Consider the following 22,455-nt stretch of genomic DNA (forward strand, 5'->3'; position numbering starts at 1 on the left):
AGTCTGCAGTGGGACGAGTTAATGAATCATTTGTCTCTTCATATTCTTGTGTTTGCAGTCCCACATCTGTACAGCCATGGGCCCAGTGCTTCTGGCATTCCAGTCTCTTTCAGTCATGTATCTGTGCATGTGGCAGACAGAGTCAGGCTGGAAAGGCCACGTGCCATTCACACTCCTCTTTTTGATCATCAAAAGAGATTCCTTGCTGGAGATAACTGACAACTCGTTCTCATTTTTCTTTGTCAATGATAAGGGGACTCCTGGTTCTGCTGGACAGCATGGGGAAAAAGGAGAGAAGGGTGATCCAGGAAGAGTTAGAATAAAAGGTAAACACACATTTTACCATTAACCTTTTTGTTTTCCTATACAATGTTAATTTACTCTTTACTAAATCCATTAGTTCAGTAAGTTACTGAAACCTAGAGGGCATATGTATCCAAAGTGCTCTCTTGGTAACCATCTCTTCTTGCTAAACACAAGATCAACGCAGTGTTTTGTGGTTTTTTCTCTATATTGAGCCATAAAACAGTTTTAACAGCATGTTATTAATGCCAACAAATGACTTTTCACGTCATGCAGTTGATAATTGGAGTCTTCCAGAGGTCTGTACAGCAAAGACTAAGCAGAGTACAAATACTGTGAAATCATGAAGAAATATTATTGTACAGAAGCCACCTCCTGAAGTGTCATATACCAATATCATAGCTGTTATCTCAAATTAAGCCACCAACATCCTTCTTAGGAAAACCTCAATCTCAATGACTATTCAGATTCCTCTCCTATTTCTAAAAATTACTCCTGACCAGGCATTGAAGAGAAACAATAGGCCACCAGTTGCACAACTGGAATTCTTGTAATTAAATAGATCAAAACCTCTCCACAGTTGTGGTTATGATTTGCAAAAGCAAAAGAAACAGAGAACAATAAATTACAGCAATCTGATGGCACAACTTAGTTAGAAAGGCTAAAATAGTTATTCAAACAAAAGATTGTCCTTCTTATTGTTTATAAAAAGTTAGCTTAGCTTTGGATGCCTGTGGGTTTTTTACAGATGTTGGAGCAGGGGAAAACATTTGCTTTTATTTGCAAAGGTTTTTTTGACACAGCAGAATGAATCTTTGTGTTAGAATAGTTTTACTGTCCTTTATGCAGAAGTTACTTTTTCATAAATATTGGTGCAAGAGAAATCAAAGCAGGGAAGAAAATAAAAACCTTTGGGGAATATGGATGCAAATATTCTGCATCATAGAGCACTGCTATATCCTGACTTCACTGAAATCAAGAATAAATCTCTGACTGGTTTCAATGGTAAAATATTTTAACTCTATACATAAGCATGGACAAAAGCCACATTAATGTGGTGCTTGTGAACATGTGTTTTACAGAGAGACCAAGTTGTTCCATCAGGTATCCAACTACAAACTGCCTTCCTAAGCCTAAAATGCCACATTAAGGAATGTGAATTTAAGGACTGTGAATTATCATGAAGATATGATCAGGGGTTACCCAGCATTTCCTTGAGCAAAAATACCTCCACCTGCCAAAATTACTGCAAATATTTTTTTTCTTTCCCAAAAAATATTTTAAGGATTAAAAGGTGAAAGAGGACCTACTGGGGTTCCAGGATTTCCAGGCCAAAGAGGTCTTGATGGCAGAGATGGGGAACTAGGATTGCCAGGGGAAAAAGGAGCTGAGGTATGTTTGACTTTCCCAGACGTTTTTTCCATTTTAATTAACACATTATCTTATGAGAGGTTATGAAACTTTTTATCCATTAAAAATTAGTTTCTTGTATATATTATTGCTTATTTTGGCATTCCTGATTATAATCTCTGCATATACTGTGTGCCAATATTATGGGATCAGGAAACAAAAAATACACAAACAAAAAATACTAATGTCATCCATGTAGTCTTTTCATTGTGAAAGAGTGTTTCTCCAGATAATTCTCAAAAATGCTTTTTCATAATCAAAGAGAGGAGAGAAATTATGTCTTGCTACTTCTTACCGAGAATTTTTATTTCAGGGCGATTCTGGAGTAGCGATTCTGGGTGACAAAGGATTCCCTGGGCTCCCGGGACCTCCTGGGGTAAAAGGCCAGATGGGATTGCCTGGCCTGGGGCTTCCTGGCCCTCCTGGAGCCAGAGGTAGCCCCGGAGACTTTGGTGATATGGGTAATGTTGGGCCACCTGGTCCAAAAGGCCAGAAAGGTAATTTTGAATGTTTACGTTAAGAAGGAAACAACAAAATACATGTTTAGATGTTTGGTGGCATCCATCATCCATTGTGGTTTAATATGTATTATATACTATAATAATATGTATGATTCTATATGTTTATCTATATGTATACATACAGTGCTATTCATTTATGGTGAAAATACTAATTTATAGGAAAACACAATTTATGCTTAAAGCTTGGCCTGGTTTTTGGTTATAAAAAAAATCAACACTGGTAGCTGTAGATAGAATTGAAATGAAAATACTGTTTCTTTCTTGCAATAGAGAGTACTGTAAAACAAATTGCCATGACAATTAAAAAAAAAAATCTTTGTCTTTAAGAAATACAGCTGTATTACAATTTGAAATACTACCAATATTCTATAGAAAGTATCGATATTTTTAGATCCTCCATCAGTATTTCACTAATATGGAAATAACAGTGTGCATAAACATTCACTTCATGTTTGCACATCTGGTTGGGTACTTCCCCAGAAATATTACAGTAAGCGTTCAGACTCCATTTAATCTAAAATCAAATATGCCAATTTCTTCTCCCTCTTGCTTCAGGTGAAACTGTCTGTATTACGTCACCATATCCTGGAAATCCAGGTCCCCCAGGCTTTAAAGGTGTTCAAGGTATGTTGATACATTGGACAATTTTTGATTTTAACTGAAATGGGAGTTTTTAAGTTGCTAATTACAGAAAAGAGGCTATCCTAAAAAGCTATACTCTTCTAGTTTTTCAACAAAGTATGTGTTTCAAAATGCAAAATGGCAAATACACAGGAGTGTACTCTAATAGAATCAAGGGCCAGACAGCTGCAGTTTACACCATCAGAAGGTAGGCAGGCTGCCTCCATGGAAATAATTAAATCAAGGTAGCTTCAAACTCTGTCCTGCCTCAATTAAAACGCTTGAGAGAGTCTGTAAAATATGGCTGGAGTTGGATAAGGCCTAGAGTATGTACATCTGGATACCAGGGAAAAGAGATTGCAAGGCAAAGATATGCTGCAAATCTGTAATTTCTAAAACTGCATTGCTCATGGCAACTTGCAATTGAGCCCTAAAATCTCAATATTTATCACCATTACTTCAACTTGTTAATCTTAAATTCAAAGAACTCACCCGGGAGCTGGCAAAATGTTGCTTGTGATCACCTCCAAGACATTTGAAATATCCCAGAAAATTCAGAAGAAATGGACATAGTGAATTTTCAAGCTGCTTAATATGGTATTACACAGCTCCCTGACATCCGTGTTATGAGCGGGAGCAAAAATTTATCCGGACATGAAAGAACAGGGATGAGTGTACTGAGCTCATCTGCACCATTCCTGAAGCAGGACATAGCACAGGAGAGTATAAGAACTTGAGCTGACACCTGTCATTCACTAGGTTAATAGTTGATGGCCTGTAACATTAAAATGCTGTAGGAAATATTTTTTTTCTAATTGACTCTGGTCATTTGCAGACTACTGTTAATGGAATGGGGAACATGTTCATTTAGAAAAACAGCACACATGCATTTGTTTGTGACTCTTACCCAAAAAGTCAGAAGCAGCTTGTTTACAAAGTATATGAATTTGCATGGGATAAAAATACAATCCTTAGATCACACATTTTAGCACTCTGTCAGCTTTTTTATGTATTTCCTTTTTATTTCCAGGACAAAAGGGTTTAAAAGGACTCCCTGGGCATCCTGGACCAAATGGTTTTGATGGGCAAAAAGGCCATCGAGGGAGGCCAGGAGCAGGAATCCCAGGGCCAGAAGGTGAATTGTGCTTTTCCTAATTCGGGAGAGTGGCTGGTCAAGTTGCAATGCATACATGCAGGGAAAGGTAGGATAGGGTAGGGTAAAGTAGAATTGAATTGAATAGCTCAGTGTCCAGAGAGGAAATATTTTCAGAAAACTGAGAACAATTAGTATCATTTTAGCAAAGGCACTGAACTGGACAAGAGTGACAGTACTCAAGACAGATGCTGCCCACAAAAAAATCCCTGTCACTTCCCACAGGAATTACCTCCTTCAACCCTCACATATCCTTAGCTATAAATAAGAAACATGAAATTTAATTTATTATGTTATTTTTCTTTGCAAGGTGATAATTTAAATCTGGCTAAATTTGGACTACAATATTCCACAGTTTCAGGGGGAAAAAACAAAACAAGAAACCCGAACACTTCATGAATTATGTTCTATTTGAATTTAAAAATTGTATCAACAGGCTTTCGAGGCACAGCTGGTGATCCTGGTGATGAAGGTGAAAGAGGATCTACAATTGATGGCAAAAACGGCCTTCCAGGTCCACCTGGCATAGATGGCCCAAAAGGTCTTCCAGGTGACACCACATATGGCCCTCCAGGAATCCCAGGCAACAGGGGACTGCCGGGACCCCCTGGTGCACAAGGAGCAAGGGGTAATCCAGGCATTCCTGGACTTCAAGGTATGGGCCAGTTCCTATGAAACACTTCTACATGTTCAAAGGACAAAATGTGAGCAAAGGTGCTCCTGGTTCAGATAAAACTTCCTCTCATTTGGATCCATAATGGTGACTGTGACCAGTACTCCCTGTTTTTACATTTTGCTGTTTGCTGCAGAGATGTCTCCACAGCACCACTTACTTCCCACCCCATAGAGGATATTGCTGTCCCCTTTTAAAGGTCTTCCTTTTGCCTGGCCATAAGCAGATACACCCATCCTTCAGTGCAGGGAACACCTACAGAACTGAGCCAGTCCTGTGCAGGCCAGTGAGCTACTCCCAGTTCTGCTCCTACACATCAGAAACTATCTTCTGTACCTATAGATGAGGGTTGAATTTCTGTTCCTTAAAGAAAGAAGCTCTCCACAACAGCCAATTCCAAATTGCAGAAAAGTATCACTTTTCACAAACTATGCAAAAACTAGAGGATAAGTAAGATAAGTAACTCAACATGTACATTTCAAAATTAAAATTGGGAATTTTGAGGGACAGTGAGTAATGGAACTAACAATGTGGGGTTTTTTCCAGGACAGCCTGGCACCCCAGGATTTCCAGGTGCCAAAGGTTTTAGAGGCCCAGAAGGTGATGTAGGAGCACCAGGCTGTCCGGGCTTCCCTGGCTCACCATGTGTCACAGGCTTACCAGGGCCACCAGGACTCAGAGGTGTCATGGGCCTGCCAGGACCTCAAGGTACACAACACCCAGCAGGTTGCCTCACAGCTCTAAGCTTTGCACACATTTTCTGCCAGATTTCATCTCATAATTTTTGTGGCTGGCATGACAAATATTTCCATGGGGGCTGCTCATTACTGGGGATGTACATAATGTTTTGCACATATCTTTAAACTCAAGGAATGTAGACTCTGCATCTCAGGTGTTTCCCAGTTTCCCATCCCATGCTGTTCCTTAACTGGCCAAATGACAGTGGGTTCACTATAAGTAATAAACAAAGAGTTGTCTCTTATCTGTTGTCCTGAGTAACTTTAACTGAGCTCCTGTCCTTACTGTGATACTTTTATCTTCCTTATTCTTGAATGGAAGTGTTATTTAGGAAGAGCGAGAAGACATATATCAAAAATATTTACAAATTAGTAAGTATTTTTCACAGTGCTCTTCCATTGTCTGTCACTAAAGAAATACAAGAAAACAAACATTCCAATTGAAAAATCTAGGCAGGGCCATGACTCCAACATGGTAAGAAAGTTTTCAAGTTATTTTGCCATGTTTGATAATCTTCAAACTTATACCAAATCTATCACTTTCTACTTTTTAGATACAATTGCTGAACTTTTGCCTGCATTTACATACATAGATTAAAGCTCTCTTTCTCAGGCTTACCAGGCTTTAAAGGTCAGAGGGGAGACAGGGGCCTGGCTGGGCCACCTGGAATCAAAGGTCTCAAAGGCTCTCCGGGCTCACGAGGTCTCCCAGGTCCTCCAGGCTCACGAGGTCCCCCAGGACTTCCAGGCAATAAAGGACTCATTGGCTTCCCAGGAGAAACAGGTATGTTAAATATCCTGCAGACCACCTCACCTGTAAGTTCCCTTGTAGAGGGAGCTCTTTTTACTGCTAAGGTTAGAAGTACTTTGGAGCCATCTCCTTTTCCAGCTTCAAGAGTAAGACTGTGCAGCAGGTTAGAGTCAATAACCATAGAACCATCCCTTGTTTTTTCTCTTACGATAAAAAAAAAAAAGGGATGTAAATAGTTTGATGCATCTTGGTGCATCCTGGTGCTTTAGTTGTTTTACAACACCGACATATTTCTATGTATTATTTCCTGACTATTTGTAATGGTTGTAATATGCTATAATAAGAGGAATATGTTTAGGGTTAACAATCCCTTGGCCAGCAGTCCTGAAGGGCAAATGAGTCCAGGAAGGCTGAACATTATTCAAGAAGGAAATTTTTAAGGCCATCCCCATGTGCCGAAGATGAGCCAGCAGGGAAGATGACCAGCTGGGCTGAACAGTTTTACCTGGAACTGTATGAACTTCAGAAGAAGGGACAGGCACCTCGGGAGGACAAGGGTGTCTTAAGGTTATGGAGGGAGAAAATCAGAAGGGCCAAAGCCCAGCTAGAACTCAATCTGGCTACTGCTGTAAATGACAATAAAAATGTTTCTAAATGTTGCTAAATACATTAGCAGCAAAAGGAGGGGTAAGGAGAGTCTCCATCCTTTATTGGATGGGAGGGGGGGAAACATAGTGACAAAGGATGAGGAGAAGGCTGAGGTACTTAATGCCTTCTTTGCCTCAGTCTTTAATGGTAAGACCAGCTGTTCTCTGGGTACCAGCTTCTTGAGCTGGTACAGGAGTGCAGGGACAGGGAGCAGAATGAAGTCCCCCTAATCCAGTAGCCACATGCAAGATCTGATGATGTTTTGGGCATAACTGCTTTAGGAGTAAGGGTAGCATAAATCTCCAGGGGCTGACAGCAGGTAGGGGGAGGATCCTTGCTTCAGTGGAATCTGGGTTTCAAGAGAAGTTTGGAGCCATGCTCCAACTCTTGGTTCTCTAGTTCTTCTGATTTCTTAAGAAGTCCTTCTAAACATCCTGCTTTTGCTTTACACTATTCCTTAGAATATGACAGCAACAGTATAAGCAGACTTCAACATATAAATAAAGCATTTCATATTACCAGGAAGCAAAGGGATTCAAGGACCCCAAGGATTCCCAGGACTCCCAGGAATACAAGGCCCAATGGGAATCTTTGGTGTAAAAGGTGAAGAAGGAAAAAGGGGTCTACCTGGTCCTAGTGGAGAATGTGGAGATATAGGAATAAAAGGTTTGTAAAAATCCACTTCACTCTGTAGTTATATTGCTGCTATGTTTAGTTTTGTTACTACTGTGTTAAAAACCTGTTTACTTTTTGTAGGAAAGAGAATAATCATCTGCAAGGTGCAATCCCAGGCAGTTCAAAATTACTGTCTTTCATAATTTCACAATCTTTCCTAATTCTTCTGATTTAACATCACCTGGGTTACAACTGAAGTAACAAAAAAGCAAGGAAAGTATTGCAAATTCTGTTAGCAGTGAGCCTGCTGAAACAACAGAGAACCACATTAGTATTTAAAGGCTTTCTCTATTAGGAAAGTCATCACTCAAATTGATTTTCAGGACACGTCACTCCTGAGGATATATTTACATTCCATATATTTGCTTCCAAGGTGAAAGGGGGCCTCCAGGAGACAGTGGCTGTGTTAACCTCCGTCTTGAGAAAGGACAAATGGGGGACCCAGGGTTTCCTGGGGAGCATGGACTTAGAGGTGAAAGAGGTAAGTTCATAAAAGAAAGCCCTGCATACACTCCTCTGATATAAATCACTGGTGATTTTCACAGTGTGGACTCAGGGTTGCAGTAACATCCAGCCACCTCACCATGTTTACAGATTCCTAAACTGGTTGAACAGTTTCTTAGGATAATTACTAAGGCAGTACACCACGAGTGAAAACATTGCCATATTGAAAATATCAAACACTGGCTTGACTTGATTGGTCATTATCTTGTTCTGCAATTAACTTCAGGTGAAAAAGGCAATGCTGGTTTCAGAGGCACACGAGGATTTCCAGGGAAGAATGGTGTTCCAGGACTGCCAGGTGACCAAGGTGACACTGGAGTGATGGGGTTTCCAGGATCACGGGGTTTGCCCGGACCAAAGGGCTTTCAAGGAATGACAGGTTTTCAAGGAGGACCAGGTGACCAGGTAAACAGTGGTAGTGAAGTGTCCTGGACTTTGCAGTTATCACCTGCCTCTAAGAAATATGATTGTATCGTACTCACCCATTAGATGTTCCCTCTGAGAAGAGACAGCCAGCATAGTAGGAAATGTAAATTCCCTAAGGAAACACCTCTGTGCTTTGGTTACATTTTAGCAGGAACTGTGGTGGGAGTTAGGAAGGGGCCTCTCTTAGCTACCTGCTCTGATGTAGTTCTTTGCCACATGGTTGAAGTCCAGGCTCCACTACACTAAGTAGGGGGGCAAAAATCACATGCACAATCAAGTCTTCAACATTATTCCTAAGAACAGATTGACAAACCACTTACCACAGAGATCGTAACATAGCAGCAGCACAGTTACGAAGCTAATACGTAGTTGCTTCTTCATATCCTGCTGTGTGAAGTGACCAAAGCAACAGACAAGACAAACCAAGCCATCTTTGCCTCAAGCAAAACCTAGGCAAGCAGTGTTGCTCAAGAACAAACACACAAAACCACCCAAACATCACATGCAAGATACAATTCTTCACTGCTTGTATGCTGGGTAGGTAGACAGTGTGATTACATGAAGCATAAAGCACAGTTGTTTTCTTGGCAAAGGGACATACTTTTGCTGGTTTGTTTTATTAAATTTATTTGCCGATTAAAGGTCATTATTCAAAAGGAAAAATAAGGAAATCTACATTTTTATTGTTACATCACAATATTTCTGGGTAATGTTTATAGTAAATTTTCGGTAACATACAATATTGGATATATATTTTATGGTACCTTTAAATCAAATTATTCAAGCCATCTGTGGTGAAATTAAAGCTGTTTGAGCCAAGAATGAGAATAAGCTATAAAAGCACAAATTCAAAATTATTAGCAAGTCTAACCTACAGTTTCTTGTTGGTGGCTAGTGTTAGGTAACAAAGACAAGATGCTTTTCTGTTGAGCTTAAGATACAGTTCTGCTAAGAGAACCAAATGCTCCTGCAGATCATTCCTACTACACATATCCTATGTCAAACATTTTTATTTTTTTTTTTAAAAATCAGGGTGATGTTGGCTTACCAGGAAACCCTGGCTATCCAGGACTGATTGGCCCCAAAGGATGTAAAGGTAATGAGTTTATATAGATATGCTTTGAAAAGAGAAATATTGTTAGGATATATGTGGGGTAGATGGTGAAGAAACGAAGAAATTATTTTCACTTCTGTCCTGTTTTCCCATAAAACATGAATGTAATTAGAAACAAGTCTCACTTACCTGAAGGCAAAAGTTGCATTTCAGTATATTCTTTAACAGCTTGTTCCTTTAAAAGTAGGTATTACTAATTTAGAAGATAAATTCTTGTCAAATTTCATAGAATTTAAAAATTCCATCAAAACCATGTATAAATCCATTCTTATTGATATGCAAAATTTGTCAAATCAAAGAAGAGAAAATGCAATCAAAGTGAACTGTCATAATTTGCATGTGCCAAAGCAATTTTCAACTTGTGTTCTCTTAGCCCCTTCTATAGCTCTTTATATCTATTAGTGACTTTTCTGGTCTTAAAAAAGTGTATAGCTTTGGTTTTGTGGATGGAAAGGATGCTTGTATAAAATGGAAGTCATTGTACTTCAACAGGCAAGAGAGGTGACCCAACTCCTCTGCTTGGTACACACGGTCGGAAAGGACCTCCAGGAGATCCAGGATTACCAGGTACCTCATTTTGATTGAAGAAAAAATTGAACTTAAAAAATTATTTTCTCTCAGTTTTGTTAGCAGAGGGAGCTCAGCTCCCTGTGCATTTTGAGCCATTCTGTAGCAATTGCTGCCTTTTTTTTTTGTTTGTTTTCTTTAAGGACTTCGTGGATTCCCAGGGGAGAAGGGTTTACCAGGTATCCAAGGACAACCTGGAAGACCAGGATCCAAGGGTGACCCTGGATATCCAGGGCTACCTGGATTACCAGGTAATGCCAAAGTTTAAAAAATAGTGCCATGGAATAGCTCAAAAGAGATATGGAACAAGGAAAGGCAGCTGAGGAGGCATCTCTGTGGAGAAGGCTGGAGAAACCAGAGATCATATGAAGGGGGGCATTGAAAGTTTTTTCTGTACCTATAGACAGCAGCAATTGTCTGCTCAGTCTCAGAGACCAAGATACATCAATTCTTCCTACATCCCCAAACACTTTCAGGTACTGCTGTTAACACAGTGGGCTGCATAGCATGGGGAAAAAAATCAACCATTTAATAGAATTGCATATTCACAGGTTTGGGGTTTTTTTCACTCTCAGGAGCTACAGGTCCTCAGGGATTGCCAGGAGAACCTGGAGAAAAAGGAAAACATGGAATTTTGGGACCCCCAGGATTGCAAGGGTTACCGGGATCCCAAGGCAGAAAAGGTAAACACTATATACAGTGCCATTCTAGTGGTAATGTGACAGTGCCAGACATAAATACCCTTTTAGTAGTGAAAATGGAAAAGGCCCAACTGTGACTGTGATTTGGACTCTGTGGTCTCAAGCTGCTAGAAGACTTAAGCCAGTTCCCATCACCTTTGAGAAGTAACATAAATGCTACTTTGGAAAATTGGGCTACAATCTAAAGTGAGTAAGGAGGAGGGTAGAAACAGAGTCTGGCTTAGCTGGTGTAACTCATAGCAGAACTTTAGGAAAGGAAATGGAATTTGTGGTAATTCAGTTGTTTCACTTCAGTTATGCTGTGTTCTACATTTTCACCATGGAGTGCCACTGTTACTCTATAAACCCAGCAGGCTGCTATGACAGCTTTGTCTTTCAAATTTGTTTTAACAAATTGTGATAACTTGAGTTTGGTTTTATTATTGGTTTTCTTGTTGCATTGTTTTCTCCCAAAACTGATTTTTGTGGATTTAACAGAGAAGTGTTTCCTCCAAATCCTAATTTACACTTCTCACAATGATTGTTGTGTTTAGATTGAACATCAGTTCATCTATACAGTTGTTTTTGCTGGAGAACATTATTAACTTTTATTATGTGTAGAATTGAAATTTTAAGCTATTAACACTTCATAAAGAAAGTTATCAACTCTGTATCCTGTGTCTGTTATAGTGTGCTTCATAATCAGTTCCCAAACAGGAAGATTAGTGACCCCTATACAGAAACCACAGTAAAGTAACACTTGGGGCTATAAAAAATGGTTAGAGAGGACAATAGATCCACTTTTCCAAATTCAGCTTAAGGAAAAATTGAGAAGGTTTCTTATAAACTACTGAAAATTCAAATGAAAAATGGAAACAATTTATGATTGCTTGCAGTAATTAAGCAGTGCTGACTTAAACTGTCATGACAGATTCCCTGCTGGTGCATAATGTGCAAGAGAACATTTCAGTGTTGCAAACAATATTTGCTGTAACAAAGGCAGAGATCTGCAGTGGCAGGGACGTCTGAAAGGCGTCAAAAAAGTAAAAAAGCATTATTCTGCTGAAAACTTCTTCATTGCTGATGGGCTCTTTCCTTCTTGTCATAAGACACTTCTTTAGTATATTGTGCAGAAGTTATCCCAAGTCCTGCACAGGAACATAACAAATCAACACACGTCCTGCACAGGGAAAAGTTCAGTCCCAAATGGCAATTCATTAGAGACCGAGTTGCCTGCTAAGCTGAGGATTCTGTGTATTGCCAGCATAGCTGAAAAAAGGTTAACACCTTTGAAACTATAGCCAGTAATGAAGACTGACTGGTATTTGTATTCCAATTCAATTGGATATATAGATCTTGGTGCTGTTTTCAACAAGTGCTGGTGCAAGAATTAGAAATTAAATGGATAATTCATAGCTAAGTACACGGCCTCGTTAGTCTCATTGGTTCTCAGTTACATTAAAGGTTTTGTGCCTGAACTTTCAGATTTTAAAGAACTTTTAGATTTAAAAAATGTAAGTTAAACATCATCTATCAAAGCATAATCCCATTTTCTTTATTACAGTAGTTTTACTAGTTAAGGGCTTAGCCTGGCAAGCCTTACTTGTGTGAGTAATCCTTGATGAGGCAAGTAATACTCAGACCATCAGCAGCATGACCTGTATGAGCAGAAGCTGAATTGGGCTGTACAATACAGAAACAGTGGTTCATGCTCAGGTCAGCCAATTCAGCTGTACCTAGAAACATGGAGCTATAGCAATCCAAAAATCTAGAATTACAAGTGCTGATATTATAATGGATTGTTGGCAAATGTGTCAGAAATTCCCTGGAAAGCAAGTAAACCAACCCATCAATCTTGCCTGAATGAGCCAAAGATCAAAGAAGTTTTAAATTGTGACCTAGGGGCCAAAATAAGTTAGGAGTTTATAATAATTTTAAAATACCACTGTTGAATTCCCCAAATGCAACTCTTACATGAATTTTAAAATGGGAACATGTCCAAATTACAAGAAGGCTACAGAAAGCAGGAATGAAACTTAGAATGTCATGAAAAATTAAAGAACAGTTAATTAAGGTCACAGAAGATATTACAGGTTGCATTACTAGTATCCCATATTATAAAGTAGATTACAAAGAGAGTATATTATCAATGTTTTGCAGGTTTTCAAACAATCTTCTGGATTTAAAATTTTTCCAGACTGGTGTTTGTTACACATTGTTTTGTTTTTTTGTTTTTTTTCCAATTCATCCTTTGTTAAATTTTAACTAAAATAATTCAACCGTTTCTGAGAACAAAGCTATATAAGTTTTAGTGTGCCCATTAGAGAACTCTATTTTTTAAATATTTATAAAATATAAATTTTAAAAATATTATGTATATTTATTTTTTGTTTTTCTTTCTCAGATGACCCATCTTTGAACTAGGGACATTTAAATTTGGCAGGTGAAGAAGTTGATGAAGGGCATACATGTTGCTGTTCCTACAGCAATTTGTCCTTGCCCAGTTTGACCAGTTTATAAGCTTTAAAAAATATATCCATTCAGATGTGCTTAAATAGAGCAATAAATTCTCCCAAGATCCCTGCTCTGGATGTATGGCAGATTGATGAGCTGCAGGACATGCTGGGATCGAGCACTGGCACCCAACAGAGAACCTACATCTTCTGTGCCAGGAAGGAGCCAGAGGAAAGGAGACAGACACACAGATAATTCAGACTTGTGGGAAAAAACCACTGCAACCAGACTGGGAAACCTGCAGGGCAGGGAGAGCAACTGATGTGGAAAGAAAGGAGGCAGAGATGAGCAGCAGAACAGAGACAGGAGTAGGTACTGACAGTATCATTCAGCTCCTTGATGATCAGTGTCCCTCTCTGGAGCAAGAGGCATCCCAAATCTGTTCCTCTCTCTGAAACCTCTTTGAAACCTGTCCCCAAATGACCCATCAGTTTTGCCGGACCTGTGGCTATCACCAGGTGACAGACTGCTGTCTGCACTAAGGAAGTGTTTGTTCTCACATTTGAGTTTACCTATACAACTTAGGAACTATAAACTGCTGATGACATGGAGATATTTTTACCCTACGCTGCAAACAACAAACACAACCTCAGATTAGTTCAACTTTTTAAAAAATTGATAAAAAGGTGCCATCTATAGCTTTACCTATTGTGTTTTAGCAATTTTCAAAGAAACACAGTTTATAAAGCAAAAGTTATGTCTGACTACCACAAACAGCCAGTGCTAGGGAACATCACTAGTGACAGAGCTGCTCTATATACATATGTGTCACCATAGGTCTCAATTACAGATTTGTTGTCTTCAAAGACTGTGCTGTTCAGTTCAAAGAACTTTTGTAATAGAGTGATGCAAAAAAAGCATAGTGTTCTGTGTGAAATCTGCAGGACCAGAGAAGGGAAGCCAGGTGAAAATTTAGCCTCTTTTTGGTGCAGCTGGGTAAAATTGCATTTCTATTTTGAACAGAAGCTGCAAAGAAGTTCCAGCTTTACAGATATCTTAAGCAGTGTCTGCATTCCCATCAGTGGCCATGAAGTGGTAGCACAGCAAACTTTGGAGTAGCAAGCACACGTAGCAGTAGCAGTCCAGCCATAGACACAAGGTTCTCTATAGATTAGCCCATAATCTGCTAGCTGCAGTTTGGAAATACCTAAAGGATTAAAAGTTGTGCTTTCTGATTGCTTTGATGTGAAACTGTATTATGACTATTTTTGAATTTTTCCAATTTGCCTTTCAAAAAGACTGCAATGCCATGTGGTCTCATCTTCAGTTACCAGTATGCAAATTCAGCAAATACCCCATCCTGATCCAGTATGTGTTGTCAGATAAAAAAAAAGGTTTGATTTTTAATTGTGACTGTAAAAGATTATTGTGGCACCCAGTCATACCTCTGTAACACCTCTCAGGTCTTCCTGGACTGCCTGGACTGGATGGCTTGGATGGGCTTAAAGGTCAAAAGGGTTCTGCAGGAGCTCCAGGTAAAGATGAGAAATAACTGGAACAGAAAATCTTCTCCTAAATCACTGAAAGTGCAAGGAGTGGTGCATGTTATTTTGATGTTTGCCTTGCCCAGAAGATATCATTAAGGCTCAGACTAAACTTTCAAACAGAATCTAAAATATGCCTAATGGCACACCTGCAGTTATTTGTGGGGAAAACTTTGAAACTTCCATTACTCGCATAATGTTGTTGGAACATTTCAGGGCTGTTTATAAAATTAAAAAGTTAAGTGCAGATGATTCAAAGGAGAGCCAAGTCTCAGATAAAACTAACAAATTAAAAGGAAACTTGTGAAATCCCAGCTCCATTTAAAGTCCTGGGGAGTTGTGCCACAAACTTATGAGGAACATGGATTTCACTCATGCTAATGCATTTGCAATTTTCAAAAGGTGCTTTTGAAGCACTATTAAAAAAACAATGCTTATAATCTATCTAAAGATTACAGATATATGCTGGTAGAAAATTAAATTTAGAACCATGCAATCACATTACATTTCAGGTACAGACAATAATGACACCATATAAAATAACCCCTGAAGAAGAGCATTAAAGCAAAAAGATTACTTTCTTTGAAAGTGATGAATTAGGGCCAGATTCAACAAAACTCTATCCAGCTTCCAAGAGAGAACCAGAAAAACAGCACTAGGCAACCCTTGCAAGGAGGAACATCTGCAACTGGTATTTCTGTTCTGCACATCTGTATTTGTACTTGCTGTAAACTTTATGTACATAATTGTTTTCTTATAAAGGTCCGAGTGAGACAGGGCCCCCAGGATACCCAGGAGAAATTGGACCAAAAGGAGACAGAGGTGAACCTGGATGGCCTGGTATTTCTATTCCAGGCCCCCCTGGAGAAAGGGGATTCCCAGGATTTCCAGGTAAGAATAGGTCTTCTCCAAAGTGCTGCTCTGCAGAGTTGAAATTAAGCTCAATTACTCTGGTTAATACGAACATTACTCAGAAGATTCTCTCCCTAAAAACATTTCTGTTTTAACCTGCTGATGTTTCCTGAGTAGAGATACATAGACTCTGGAATTTCTAGTTTATGTTATAGGAGAGGAAAGAATGAAAATAGAAAATTATGGACTTGAATAGGCTCAGGGAATTGCTAGGTAGGGTTGCCACTTGGGAAGAAATTCCTGAAGAAAAAGAGTGCAGAAGATCTGGCAGTCCCAGAACTACAGTAAATCTATCAACTGTTCTGATCTAAGTGCAAGATAGAACTGCTTCACAAGATTCCAGTGGTTATTTTAGAGCTTGGTAATATAGGAATTGCATACAAATGGAAAAAAGCAAGTGTCTGAGGAAGAGCCACTGAGAAAGTGAAGAGACTGGAGCATCTGTCTTATGAGGAGAGGCTGAGAGAGGGGGAATTGCTTTAGCTCCAGAAGAGAAGGCTCAGGGGGAGTTTATTGATATGTGTAAGTACCTGATGGGAAGGACATGGTGACAGTTCCTTCCTAGTGATATCCGAGACAGGACAAGAGGTAATGGGCACAAACTGACATACAGGAAATTCTACTTAAATATAAGGAAAAGTTTTATTTTCCCTGTGAAGGGAATTGAACATGGGAACAGGTTGCCTGGAGAAGTTACAAAGTGTCTGTCATTGGAGATACTCAAACTGCAGCTGGACAGTTTGAGGCAACCTGCTCTAGCTGATCCTGCTTTGAGGGGAGGGTTACACTAGAAAGTCTCCAGAGGCCCACTCAAGCCTCAGCAATTCTGTGATTAGAAGTGACATCAGCTTTACACTCACAGACCTTGCTACAGTCACATAACACATGGAAGAAAAATAGCAGGAGGTGAAATCTGGTGAGGCGAATTATTCTAAGATGAAGACACAATCAATTTTCTTAGTTTGGTTCCTAGTTTGGGAACTGGGGGAGTCAACAGAATGGTGCTGTTGAGGAAAAAAGAGGAAGTTTAATTCTGAGATGTATTAACACTGCTTGACATAGGACAGGTGAGGCCTCCCATGGTTGTGACCAGCTTTGACAAATAAGGGAAAGCTGACCAGAAAGTAAATGGAAGGATGGGGTCAAAAGCAAGACAGAAGAAACTAGATTTGTTTTTTGGTAGAAAAGAGAAGGCAACAGAATGCAACCCACATGTTAACAAGCTGCAGCTGTTCAAAAGTGTTATGCAGAGGATGGTAACCTGCAACTCTGCCTGTCACAAGTAAGGGCATAAATGTTTTACTGTGTAAAAATCCAGATTAAAGATTAGGGAAAAAATTCATTTAAGGCTAGTAAATTTATCTTGTCCACTGAGGTTTTTAGGAATTGGTGTAACTCTCTTTTGCCAGGAACAATCTGTGAATACTTACCCTGCCTCAGGCAGAATCATTTCACAGTCCCCACTCATCTTACATTGTTACCATTTCTCCCTTTGCTGGAATTCAGGAAAACGTGGCTATCCATGGCAATGTGCCAACATGTGATGATGTATTCGTAAGGTTACATAGAGTTTATGGGGAGAATTAAAAATTTAAAAAGACAACAGATATTTTCACGTTGACAAGATGGCCTCATTAGCCTGGGGACTGGTATGTTTGGTATACAAGTGGGAGCATACATTACCTCCATGACTTCTCATGTCAGCATTCTTTTAGTTATTACCTTCTGTCTGTAATCTAAAGAAAACCCAGATTTTTTTTAATTTTTTGTTTTAAATGTGATCCCTTAGGTAGAAGAGGACCTGTTGGACCCACTGGACCTATGGGAAGATCTCCTGATAGTGCTTCCCCTGGTCCTCCAGGTGATCAAGGATTACCTGGTTTAGATGGCATCAGAGGTATTAAAACTAAAAATACCAATTTTTATCATGTAAAAAATCCCTGAGGCTACTAGGAGTAACAGGGTTACTCTCTGTGGAACAATGTATAGAAGTGCATATGGAATAAGGAAACCCATCAATGCCTCAGTGAATACAAAGAGAAGTGAACACTATGTATGTATGTATATGTCCAGAGCAAGGACAAAATGCAGATCTCCAGACTAAGCAACACAGTAATTAACGTATAAGATATAAATATAGAGAAACAGTGTTTCAATGAATGTACCAGTACCTTGCCACCTTCTGCTTGCACAGAGGTTAAATAACTTTAGGAACTATTCCTGACATTGTCTTCCTTACAAAGCCTTGGACAAAGGCTAACACTAGTATTTCGAAAAACGTGCAAGGGCTGTCCTACATCCTAGAGAAAAAACCAAAAACCTAGAATAAAATAAAAAAAAACCCACCAGCAGAACATGGCTATTTTTAGACATTTATATTTTGTGCATTCATTAAGAATAAAGTTCTTTTACCATAGGTGATCCTGGGAATCCTGGTCCTCCTGGAGAGACTGTCTTTGTGCGAGGAGATCCAGGTGATACTGGCATTCGAGGGGCACCAGGTAATCCTGGGCCACGAGGACAACAGGGAGCCAGAGGCCCTCCAGGGAGCCCGGGAAGAGAAGGCCCAAAGGGTATGGTCAGAGATGTTTTTAAGTTGTGTGCATTTATGCCCAGCCCCTGAGACTGAGCCTTGTGCCCAGGGGGCTGCCATTGGAGATGCAGCCAGGCAGAAGGGGTGGAGGCTGGACATTCCACAGCTCTGCCTGGTTACCTACAGATACGATAGGGTTGGGGTAGAAGGTGAGAGTAGAGACAGATTCACACGTGCTGCTTCCAACAGCTTGTTGGAAGACACCCCTGCCAACCTAAGGCAGTAAAACATTTGATTTTGCCAGATAAGCAAACCATGACCTCTCTTAAAGGGTCTTGAGAAACTATGGAAAACGCAGATGTGTTTGAACTAACAGAGTCTCACATCTGCCCCATATCAATAGCTTGAGGCTTTCAAGAGATTCTTTAGTTTGAAAACAGAAATCTACATACTCTGCTTCTTTCACGCACTGTAGAGAAATCCCATCTACACCAATCACTTCCAATCTCTACAAAAAGAAAAGTCCTAATTTATAAGTCAGATCCAGACCAGGGAAAGAAGAAATGTGCATTTCTTTCTGTGACACAACAGAGTTGAGGCCTCCCAAGCATTTTTTGTTACTCAAGCATCCAGACTTCATTTTAGCTATGTTTGGTGTTATTTCCAGGCCCTATGGGGATCCATGGCCCACAGGGTCCACCTGGTGCTACAGGACAACCAGGAGACCAAGGTTTTCCAGGAAGACCTGGTCCCAGAGGTCCCACAGGTACTTATGAACCTGTCGCTTATTGTCATTCAACTATAACTGTGATCTTTCTATTCATAATAATCATACTAATGTTTACTTGCATGCAGATAATTTAAACAATCTCAGAAAAAAGACCCCTGCAGTTGTCAACTTAACTGATTTCTCATTTGAGTGAAAATTTCTGAACTATTTGTTTCTAATGTCACCTCATGTAAGTGATTTCAGTTCTCATTCCATTCTTCACTCTAATTTACATGCCTGAAACTTGCTTCCACCTGCACCACAATGGCCACAATCTGCTTTCCATTTTTCAAATCCTTCAGGTTTCATAGGTAAGTTCATGACTCTTGATTATTATTCTTTGCATGGGAGCTCCCTTATGTATAGAAACATTCAGCTCTTATTAGAAGGTATCCTTGGCGTGGTTCTAGGAGTAGTAGTTACTGCTACCAGGACACAGTTCTAATATATGCTTTGCATAAACAGCACTGATGTCATGAGAATGCTCTGCTGAGAAGTCTCATGCTAGGACATTAATTAGACTTGTGAAACATTTGTTTCTAATTCTTATTTGGGTTTGTTTTTTCTTTCTAACCAATATCATAGCAAAAGCTTGAATCCTAACACTGGATTACTACAAACACTGAACTCTCCATCTGATTAAATGTTGATCCAAAATGCAAACAGGCAGGAGGTCCCAGTAACTTACAATATATAAAATGTATCTATTCTGGTTTGGTTTTTTTTTTAATATTAGAATTACTTCAAATGGCCATTATGGGCTAGGTTTTTCTGCCTGCCTATTGATGGTTTTGCAGCAACACAATAGGCAAAATACTGCAAAGTTTTCCACGTGCTAAGGTGTTTGCACTGAAGTTGGGTAGGTATAGACTTTAGGCTTTAACTCAAATCTGTTTGGGGCACATTAAGACTAAAGCTATACACCAAATATGGAATATAGAATCACTGAATAGTTTAAGTTGGAAAAGACCTTCAAGATATCAAATCCCACCATTAAGCCAGCACTGCCAAGGGCACCACTAAACCATGTGCCACATCTACATGTCTTTTCAATAACACCAGGGACGGTGACTCCACCACTTCCCTGAACAGTTCCAGGGCTTGACAACCCTTCTCATGAAGACATATTTCCTTATATCCAATATAAGTCTCCCTTGATGAAACTGAAGGCCATTTCCTCTTGTTACTTGGGAGAAGAGAGTCTCTACAAGCTCCTTGCAAGTAACTGTAATGGAGCAATAAGGTCCCTACTGACCCTCCTCCAGACTAAAAACCCCAGTTCCCCCAGCTGCTCCTCACCAGGCTTGTGCTCCAGACACTTTGCAGCTCCATTGCCTCTCTCTGGACACACTCCAGCACCTCAATGTCTTTCTTGCAGTGAGAGGCCCAAAACTGAACACAGGATTCAAGGTGCAGCCTCACCAATGCTGAGCACAGGGGAATGGTTGCTGCCCTGGTCCTGCTGGCCACGCTATTGCTGGTACAGGCCAGGATGCCACTGGCCTTCTTGCCCACCTGGGCAAAGATCACAGACCAGCTAACACACACTTGCTACCACTGGCTTGCCATGCCGTTAATACTGCTCTTAAAGACTAAGGGTAAAATTAAAATCAGTGGACTCAATAATTCAAGATTTTAAAATACTTAAAGTATACTCTTGAATACCAAAATCAGCTAACATTTATGGTGACTTTTTGCATGGGAGCTATTAGCCAGTCTTCCAATTCACCTTCCCACTACACATTCCAGGTGACCCTGGTGAATCAGGAAAAGTAGATGATTCATGCCCTACAACCCCTGGGCCTCCTGGGGATGCAGGGCAAAGAGGAGAGGATGGCTCTGCAGGATTACCAGGGCCAATAGGCCACCCTGGACCCCAAGGTAAGCTCATGTTTTGAAAGCTTGGATGTTCTTTTCAGCCATTTAGAGAACAAGTAGAAAAGGGTCAGAGTGTCAGAGTTTCTTCTGTTTTACCCTCTCTCTTCTCCGTAAACACTTACTAACAGTCTCCAGAAACCCATAGCGGGCTGGTTAATGCTGAGGGTGATGGATAAATGTAGCTGAACCAGGCTGTTTGAGCCTGCCTCTGCTACATTCCCTTTTCCTAGGCCAGGGAGGGCAAAAGCATCAGGCACTGTTGAGAAAAAAGTTCTTCAAATGGTATTTTTCCTTTTTCCCCCAAAAATTGTAAAGCAATGCCTCAAACCACCCCTTGGGTTAGACCTATTTGGAGCATGTTCAAAATATGCATGCTTTAAAATTTAGCAATAATGAATCCCAAAGCTCTGCTAACCAAAGTCCTAAAAGGACAATGAAGTCAGAGAAGAGGCTACAATAGAGCTCTTTATCTGTTAGAACATGAAAAAGTTACCACCAAAGAAAATTGACCAAAGATCTTAAAAGGAAGTGATAAAAGACTGAAACATTCTTCTGGCAGAAGAAAGCAAGAGCGATGCTGGTACTGGTGATCCCAAAAGAGAGGCCACCTTCATAGAAATACAGCATAGCTCATCTACAGAGTGTCTTCAGTTTAGATGGTGGAACCCCTCTTGTGGTGTAAGGTATTTCCTACTTGGGAAACTAAAGTTTTTTGTGTTGGCTGCTCTAGACATCCAGTGTCTCCGGAGAAAAAAATCCATTATTGTCTCCCAGGAGATTCCCTGCAGCAGTCATTCCTATCATGAAAGGAAACAATGCAATTTTCAGTCAGCTCTCTAGTTTTACATATCTTAGTTGATTTGCCAGCTAAAAGAAATTTCTGGGGTTACACAGCTGTGTTTCCATTATATACATCATTAAGTGTTTCTGTAAAACCAGGCAATACTTGCACTGGTTTTATGAAAGAAATAAAGACATATTAATGCTTTTTCCTTTATTAAGATAGGAGAATCCAATTTTCTCCTGGCTTGGAAGGCAAACTGGAAGTTATACTGGCAAAAGCAATGGATTTTATTAAAACCCTTCAGTGTGCTTAAGCTTTGGCAGAATAACTATGCAACCAACATAGAAAAGCTGTTAATTGTTTTGACTGGTTCAGGTTTTCTTAGTAAAAAGTAACATGGGGAAATTTGAATGTTGTGAGACAACCTTGAATTACTCATTCTGCAGGTTAAATAGCAAAATCTGCAAGGAATGAAACACCATTACTGAGAAACAACTGTGGTGGGTGCTAGAGAAACACCCTCATCTGAAAACTGGTGTTTATCAAAGGAGGAAAACCACTTCTAAATGCAACAATACCTGACAAGTGTAACTTTGTTCAATTCAGGTTATGTTTTAAGTAGCCAGTGAACAGGCCCATCATTATCTGCACACTACATGAGATGTATCTTTTACTGTCATGGCCACACCTTCCCTGCTAATGTATAAAATGCAAGGACATGTGAGAAATACAAAAAGGTGAGGCCATCAGGAGCCTAAAAATGTCTTTACCCTTCCCCACTGGATGTAGTCCAGTTCT

At 39.9% G+C, this 22,455-nt stretch overlaps 1 protein-coding gene across 3 annotated transcripts in view; it reads left to right on the forward strand.

Moving 5' to 3' along the window:
• COL4A4 (collagen type IV alpha 4 chain) overlaps positions 1–22,455 on the forward strand; it is a 66,620-nt gene that overhangs the window by 38,902 nt on the left and 5,263 nt on the right. For 2 of the 3 annotated variants that reach the window (XM_039557075.1, XM_019289905.3), the window contains 22 exons: positions 254–326; positions 1,589–1,695; positions 2,027–2,210; positions 2,790–2,858; positions 3,886–3,990; positions 4,445–4,663; positions 5,228–5,389; positions 6,032–6,202; positions 7,340–7,483; positions 7,866–7,973; positions 8,223–8,401; positions 9,455–9,518; positions 10,029–10,103; positions 10,247–10,354; positions 10,679–10,786; positions 14,701–14,772; positions 15,544–15,672; positions 17,483–17,590; positions 18,111–18,266; positions 18,894–18,992; positions 19,298–19,306; positions 20,745–20,876. In XM_039557075.1, coding sequence (XP_039413009.1) covers positions 254–326; positions 1,589–1,695; positions 2,027–2,210; positions 2,790–2,858; positions 3,886–3,990; positions 4,445–4,663; positions 5,228–5,389; positions 6,032–6,202; positions 7,340–7,483; positions 7,866–7,973; positions 8,223–8,401; positions 9,455–9,518; positions 10,029–10,103; positions 10,247–10,354; positions 10,679–10,786; positions 14,701–14,772; positions 15,544–15,672; positions 17,483–17,590; positions 18,111–18,266; positions 18,894–18,992; positions 19,298–19,306; positions 20,745–20,876 — 2,581 coding nt within the window. The remainder of the gene's footprint in view (positions 1–253; positions 327–1,588; positions 1,696–2,026; positions 2,211–2,789; positions 2,859–3,885; positions 3,991–4,444; positions 4,664–5,227; positions 5,390–6,031; positions 6,203–7,339; positions 7,484–7,865; positions 7,974–8,222; positions 8,402–9,454; positions 9,519–10,028; positions 10,104–10,246; positions 10,355–10,678; positions 10,787–14,700; positions 14,773–15,543; positions 15,673–17,482; positions 17,591–18,110; positions 18,267–18,893; positions 18,993–19,297; positions 19,307–20,744; positions 20,877–22,455) is intronic. The other variant, XM_039557076.1, reaches the window with a different exon arrangement.

This window comes from Corvus cornix, chromosome 9, assembly GCF_000738735.6.
Source record: "Corvus cornix cornix isolate S_Up_H32 chromosome 9, ASM73873v5, whole genome shotgun sequence".
Taxonomy (NCBI): Eukaryota; Metazoa; Chordata; class Aves; order Passeriformes; family Corvidae; genus Corvus; species Corvus cornix.